This window comes from Sinohyriopsis cumingii, chromosome 19, assembly GCF_028554795.1.
Source record: "Sinohyriopsis cumingii isolate HCF-2022 chromosome 19, ASM2855479v2, whole genome shotgun sequence".
Classification (NCBI taxonomy): Eukaryota; Metazoa; Mollusca; class Bivalvia; order Unionida; family Unionidae; genus Sinohyriopsis; species Sinohyriopsis cumingii.
The window spans coordinates 30,429,965-30,438,202 of NC_142979.1; the positions used below are offsets into that span (position 1 = coordinate 30,429,965).

An 8,238-nucleotide genomic window follows, 5' to 3' on the forward strand; every position below is an offset into this window, starting at 1 on the left:
AATCCACCAATCATATATGGCCATCATTACTAAAAATAGACAATCCACCAATCATATGGCCATCATTACTAAAAATAGACAATCCACCAATCATATGGCCATCATTACTATAAATAGACAATCCACCAATCATATGGCCATCATTACTAAAAATATAAAAGCATAATATTGAACATTTAATTTGGAAATTTGACAACCATGGGCAGAAAGAATGTTGCTAAAAGAAAAGTTTTCAGTGTTGAATTGATTAAGCTGATGTCCCATCACATATGGGTTAAGATACAAAAAGTAGAGAAACCTTGAAACATTTGTTTTATTAACATATTCAGTCAACAGCATTGGATTAAATTTTATCAGAAAGCGTCCTGTTGACTCTGATTTCCTCATCAACTGTTCTTGTATTTGGCTACTTGGCAGATGTTATACAGGTGAACATCATAAATCTCACTTGGGCCTCTTCTCTTCACAGATCCTATGAACTATATTATTACTGTGCCTGGCTACAAGGTGATCATGGACAATGATGCAAATTTTGCCATGCTTGCTATGGCAAAAACTTAATATAGTGATCACTCAGGTACCCATATACATGTATATACATCATTCAGTCCATTTGTCTATCCATACCTTAGATTAAAGTTAAAGTTAAAGTTTTTTTCACATTGAAGTAGTTGGTAATTTTGGACACAAACTGTAACTTAGTTTTAATGGTAAATTTTAGAATTTAACTTTCATGTTACTGGAGAAAAGGATTTTGAGTCCACACATAATGTTATACAAAAGTATGAAAAGTTAAATTAGGAAGATTTTGTCCCAACTTGACCTTTAACGTCAATGTTAAAGGATTTTTTTGTTCTTTCTAGGTAATTAAGGCAGAATGGACAAATGGAAAATTTAAAAACCACTAAATAAACTCAAATTCAGTATTTAATATTATCTTAATCTTACAATTGCTGAAATATGATTATGAAAGTGGTTTTTTTATATATTATTTTTGGCAGTAGATGTCATAATCTACGTTTGGTTTGGTGTCCTAACCATTATTGATTCTGACCTGAAAATATGCATATAATATCAATCCTAAGTAGTGCATATACCGAAAGTAAACACCCTTCAGTGATGTACAACAGGTAATGCCAATCCACCTTCAAAGTATGGTTACCATTACCCCCCAAAAATTGAAACAGCTTGATCCCAAAAACCTGCTTAACACATTTTGTACAACTTTGACACAAAGTATCCTGGAATAAAGACCTTTCAATATTTTAATATTCTGTCAAATACAGATGAAGATACAGAAGTATAAAGCCTAGAAACAGTTATTTTATCAATGTATGAGATAAATAGAATTGGAAGAAATTTCTTATGAAAGCATATTTTCAAAGATTTCTCTGCCATCTTGCATTTTTCTATTACACAGACATCAGCAGGTGAATGTTCCAAAATCCGTTTGGGAGTCTTATTGTGGTTTTGTAAAGAGTGACATTCTCCTTGATTATACTTAAATTCCTGGATTGCAGAAATGGGTTGATTGTTCATTTGGGTTTTTACATTCCTAGTTTTTGACAGCCACAAAACAGTCAGATCTGATAGCCCACAGATAATAGTGAAGTTAAAGTAATTTTAACTTAAAGTACATGTAGTTACTAACATGTTTGAGTAATACAAGAAAATCCTGTTTTTATATACCAAAGAATTTTTAGATATGTAATTGGTTAAAATCTTGTGAATACAGGTTGGTTTTTATATGAAGTAGTTTCATTTGTACATTGATACAAGTTCAATTATCTGTTGTATTTCTAACATTTTTTTAATATCTCGATTAAAATTTGTATGTTATTTCAGCAAAGAAATTCAGTTGTCACTAATTTATAATTTTATAAAGCTACTTTTCCTCCCAATGACAATTTTTATATTTTGAATTTCATTTTTTTCCCAGATTGATTATAAGGAGCAAAGGTGCAACAGAGGAGTGGCCATGTACACTCTCATTGCTAAGGAGAACTCCTGGTGTAACCAAAGACGAAAGCGCAGAGAGAAACAGAGGCAGATTCAAACCATGCCAAACATCAATCAGGGAAGTGATTTTGTTTCAATGGAGACCCAAAAGGCAACCTTACAAGAAGGCAATGAACCAGATCAAAATTTCAGTGTACATTGTATGGATGAAAAAAAAATTATAAATGGAAAACAAGGAGCTGGTACAGTCAAAGATAATGTACAGTTAAATCAAGGGCATGAAAATGTTGAGTTGGCTAAATGTCAGATACAGGATTTCAAGTCAGGTGAAGTTGATAAAAAGTGTACAGTCAGTCAGTTTGGTAACTCAAATTTGAAGGAGGATAATATGGGACAAAGTGCTGCTTCGGTAATAAATGTCAAGAAAAGACCTATCGATGCACTCAGCGAAGGTGAAACTGAAGCTCAATGTAAGCGACACAAGACCTCTCCGGTTACTGAGCAAGTTCTGGTCACATCAGCTTCAGATCAGAGTGCACACTCAACAGTTGTGGAGAAAACATGTATTTCAAACCAAGTACTACTGGGATTCACGGGAGGTACCAGTATGGAAAATAGGGTGGGTAGCAATTTATTCAAGGAACAAGAGGTAATTATCGTAGATTCAACAGCAGAAAATTCCACGTTTTCAAATACTTCCAATCTTGTGGCAAAGATGGAATCAAATATTTCTTGTGCTGGAGATAACTCTGGAAATCTGATTAAGGAATCATCAGGATCTTTGGACCTTGGAGGGGAGGTAATCAGGATGGGAGCTGGAGAATCCATAATAAATCCTGATCAGAAGCCAGGGTTTGTTCTAGCCAAGACGCCAGGTTTTGATACTCTAGAGAAGGAAGGAGGTTATATTTTAAAGTGCTACTTCAATCTGAAAAAGAGAGGAAGAACAATATACATGGAAATAATCTGGGTGGATGGTCAGAACAAAGAACATGTGCAACAGATATTGCAGTACCTCAAAAACCAAGTGAAACTCAAAGTACCATAAATATGATGCTTTCAGAATGGTTTTATCCTTCAAGTTTAATGTGTACATCCAGTTTAGCAAGACCATATTAATATATTTATCAAAAATATATTGAATCAAATTTACCATAATCATATACAGCATGTACAACCAATCTATTCAATTTACTATTGCTCTTTCATTTCAGTGAGCAGAATCCTTGAATAATCAAATCTGTCCAGTCATCAACAATTTGTTTCCTCAAGAAAACCTTATTGGGAACTAGTGGATTTTAAACAGATTTGGTATGCAGCTTGATAAGAACTTTACACTTTTTATTTCCAGCTTTCGGTGTCATCATTCCCAGAAATTATGGTCTAAGATTGCCTGTCCTCCTAATTTTCATTTCCACAGCACAGCTTTACAAAGTACTGTTGGATTTCACCTAGATTTGACATGCAACTCTATTTTGATGAAATATTGAATCCAGAGTTTAAGCATTGCATGGTAATATTGATAGGACTTGTGCCTCATGGTTGCCTCAGCACGTGACTTTGGTTTCAGCAGAAAAGCTTTATCCTGATCTGTCTCAACATCATTTTAATCAGATGTGGTATATGCCTTTACCTTGAACACCGTTCCGGTGGCCTAGTCATTAGAGCGTCCGCCTCAGATGCAGGAGGTCGCGGGTTCAAACCCCAGCTGAGTCATCCCAAAGACTTGCAAAAATGGTACTAACAGCTGCCTTGCTTGGCACTCAACATTGAGAGGTTAGTGTTAGGACTGGTCCGCCTGGTGTCAGGATAATGTGACTGGGTGGGACATTGTGCTACAGGTCTGTGGCATGATGCCCCAGTGCTAGACATCACTATAAACTGTCCAGACATCGTAGCAATATGACTGAAAAATTGTTAAAGCTACGTTAAAAATCTAAAAATTTACACACACACAAGATCTTGAATGATTTGGATTTCTAGTGTTCCACAACATGATTTACTAGTTATTCACCCCAATTTGGCCTTAATCAGACCTAAAATGAGTTGATTTCCAGCATTCCATGACATCATTCAGCCAAATTTGGTATGTGCCGTTATCTTGATGAGACCTGACATTGCATTTCCTGTGTTCCATCACATTTACAAGAGTTATGTCCCTTGATCATTCTCCTGACTTTGGTTTTTGCACCATTATTTTTAGTTTGACACATCTTTAAAGTACAACCATAACGTTGCCCAATCTCTCACCGTAACCCAGCCCCACCTCACACATAATGGTTGAAAAATGACTACTGAATAGAGACACTTTAAACAAATGCTTGGTACTTCTTTAATTAACATAGTTGTGACTAATAAAATGAAAAAGCCAGTGTCAATATAGCTGAAAATAACTGATTTAACGCTATTTCTTTATTGCCAACACATTTTGTTTTAATTCTGCCATCTTGAATTTTTCCACCAGTATGAGCTAGTCCTTGTGCAGAGCATCATAGGAACACCAGGGTACCAGGCTACTTTACTTTTCCATGGATATTGGACTTCAACCAAACATTTGGCATGTAATTTATATTGACAAGACCTTGAATGACCTCCATTTCCAGTGTTCAGCATTTAGAGGAGTTATAGCCTTTAATATTCACTCCACCTTAAATTTAAGCAGCAAAACTGGACTAAGTATTGTTACTGCAACCATATTTGGCATGATGTCACAAAATACTAGAAATTAAACTTGTTAGTATATAAAGGTGTTATATACTTACAAGTTTAATTTCTTGCATTTTGTGACATCATTTGCAGGAGTTAAGGCCCCTCACCCACCCACCGAATTATCTGCTTTTTACATTTCCAGCAATATTTTACTACGGTTCATTGCATTTCATCTAAATTTCACATGCGCCTAAATATTACTAATACTTTGAATTAGTAGCCTTTTTTCAGCATCAGTTACAGGATTTTCTAGCATTCCATGACAACAGAGTGTTACCATTATCTCCAGACACTAATAAAAAATTACTTTTGTCCAGATAATTCGTATACTAATGAAAATTGGCAATTTTCCTGAGTACAGTACTGGTCAAGTGAGGTATAGGAAGGTTGCATCTATCTTTGCTTGATAGCTTGACTTGAATCTCCAGACACTAATAAAAAATTTCTTTTGTCCAGATAATTTGTATACTAATGAAAATTGTCAATTTTCCTGAATACACTACTGGTCAAGTGAGGTATAGGAAGGTTGTATCTACCTATGCTTGACAGCTTAATTGTTTCCGAAATTTTTTACACATAAAGTATTCTAGTTGCTTTTACAGTGTTTGTTTTTCTTGTCTGCAAGTCAGTTCATTTTGTACATCTTCTGCCATCATCTTGCCAGAAACTTGTCTACAGACATGGCCCAGTTGTAATATTGTTTCACAACATAAACATAAACATGGTCTTTGACAACATAAACATGGTCTTTGACAACATAATGCATCACATGCTTTGTTAAAATAAAACACGTTTGTATTATCTCTTAAAATCTTAAATTCACATTTTCCTTTATAAATGTTAGAAGCAACCTCAGCTGAAAAACTTGTATGTGATTATTGTGATCCCCATCCTCCAGTATTTTTACAACTTATCCCAGACCGAGAGAAGCTGGATTTCATCCCTTCTCAGGACTTGATATATGTGTATGAATTACCTCACCAGTCAAGGTAGAGTTCATGTTCATTTAGATATACTTGACTGAATCCTTTCCCTCATAGCGTCTCTTCAGGCCAAGACCTTACAGAGTTCTCATCTTTACCTATCCCGGGGAGTCTGAACTTGTAGACTTTATTTGCGCCCTCAAGTTTCCAGTTATAAGCAAACTGAAGACTACACAAGGACCCTCCATCAGCTCAGATCCCAGGAAGGATCCAACTTTGACCATCACATGCATTGGTTTTGATGTCACCAGTATTGGTGGCTAATTTGGACCAGTTTATGTCCCAATTGATACCACTGACCCTTTGTTTACATACACTCGCACCATGGTTCACACCCTTTTATGAAAATATTGGGCAAGGACTTTATAAGGAAATATGTCTTGAATGTAAGCACCAAACATCGCCACAACTCAGCTGATTCCATACCTCCCTACTAAAAGAGTCCATAGATACTTTTGAGGTGTGCTGATTGTTATACTGACTTCCATTTCTTTTTCTGGTGAGTTCTTCGTTTATCATTCGATAAAGAAAAATTGTTTGGTTTCTCTCACAAAAAGGCTGATATTACTGATGAAAAAATTAGAAAAATTAAGGACTTTTGAACTAATTTTACTTTTTTTTTAAACATAGCACTTTTTCTGGCCTTATGTATGTTTAACAAAAATTAATATTTCCAATTTGCAAGGACCTATACTAACCATGTGACACATCCGATTCAGGGTGGGGTGCTCCCTTGGAGCCAGAGAATTTAGTTCTTGGTTCCAGAGAAGTGACCCTTCATATAAACCTGCAAAAATGCAGTCAGTGCTCCTATCCATACAGGCATGTGCCAACCTCATAAGGCTTCATTTCTTCATGGTCACCTTGGGCAACCAGTCATTAGAAGCAAACTTCATGTATGAAGGAGGTAAACATGCTCCTTCTCTTTGTGTGCAAGTCCAGAGCTTCCTCCAATGCACAGACTCCTCAGAAATCACTCCCTAAGACTGCCATATTCCAGGCAAGAGGAATATCCTGGCAGTCAATATGTCCAGAGGGAAGCATATGGTCTTCAATGAATGGTCACTTTTCCAACTGTGGGGGAGACTCTTTGTTGACTTGTTTGCTATGATACGCAATATGCTCCCTTGTCTTCAGTACCATATCAGAGGGCCTGGGCAGTGGATGCTTTCAGTCCATAGTACAATTGTATGCATATGCCTTCTCACCTTTCAAAACAATTCCAAAGGTGCTCGACAAAGTCTGGATCTCCAATGCTTGGCCAGTTCCGATAGACCCTATGTCACCAACAGTAGTGGTTCAGCAATCTGCTTCAACTGTTGGTAGATCAGCCCAAGAGATGGCCACAATGGAAGCTGCTGTCACAGCACTGGGGATCTTTACTACAGAGTTTCCGCCTTCATGCTGTACTTGTACAGCATGTGCAAGTAGCAGAAGTGCTTAAGGAAAGCAGGACAAAGAACACTCTTCAGACCAGAGAGAATCTTGGTGTCCTTAGCCCATGATGGCTTTGGGCACAAATCTGTGCAACAACTGTAGCTGACTTTGTTTCCCACCTTATCAAGCAACCCGATTTCTTTCTCAAGCACCTGACCTAACAGGAGCAAAAAATCTGAGTCAAGGGCAAGGTCCCGACACAAAAGGATCTTCACTGAGCTCGTTCAAGTCCATGAGAATGGATTTTTGCATTGTCTTCCTGAACCAGCTCATGAGGTAAGACGGGATTGGCTTACCTCTTCTGAGAGGAAGATGTCTAGTTGTTTTTTTTTGTCATTTCATAACCACTGATAGGGCGTAATGGTGTTAAACGAACTAGATGTCCTCTTAGACAAATTGGACCACTTATTCCTTCTCAACAGTCTTGGAGGCCCATCTCTTTGATAAATGAGGTTGGATATGGCTAAGCAGGTCTCCTACCCGTCATATGTGCCATTCCTTGAAACACATGGGTAGGGCTCATTACATGTAAAGGGAGGGGTAATCTGATCCCCTTTCCCTGACAGGCAAGTAAACCTATACTCCCCATCGCTAATGAGATTGGTAAGAGAGACAATGGAGTTATCAACCTGATCCCTATTCACAGACTGATGATCTAAACTTGTCCCAGCTGTTCAATGTGTGTGACTGGTTACTTGTAATTAGTGATCCGCAGTTGATCAGTATTACCATTCCCTGATCAAATACTAATCTGATTGTGAAGATACGACAAGCACATCTCTAAGATAGAGATCTGTTCTTACCAATCATCAGAAAGGTGCAACTCACTTGTATGTCACCAGAACGAAGCCTACCTTGAGGACATGCTCATCCCACCTGGGCAGGTGCAACTCAATTGTATGTCACCAGAACTAAAAGATTCTTGGGACAGAAGGAAGTGTGAGTAACTTTGATTTTTAACATAGCGTTAACAATTTAGTGATATCGCTAAGATGTCTGCGGTGTGGCAGTTTATAGTGATATCTAGTGCTGGAGCATCATGTCCCACCCAGTTATTATCCAGACACCATGCTGACCAGTCCTAACACTAACCTCTTAACGCTGAGCACCTAACAAGGCAGCTGCTAGTACCATTTTTAAGTCTTTGGTC

The 8,238-nt window shown here is 37.3% G+C and overlaps 1 protein-coding gene across 2 annotated transcripts in view; it reads left to right on the forward strand.

The window, feature by feature from the left end:
• The window catches only part of LOC149775368 (RNA N(6)-adenosine-methyltransferase mettl16-like), a 55,987-nt gene extending 50,725 nt beyond the window's left edge, over window positions 1-5,262 (forward strand). For both annotated transcript variants that reach the window (XM_089943161.1, XM_089943162.1), the window contains one exon: window positions 1,940-5,262. In XM_089943161.1, coding sequence (XP_089799287.1) covers window positions 1,940-3,007 — 1,068 coding nt within the window. In that variant the 3' untranslated portion in view covers window positions 3,008-5,262. The remainder of the gene's footprint in view (window positions 1-1,939) is intronic.
• Window positions 5,263-8,238: the final 2,976 nt, after the last annotated feature.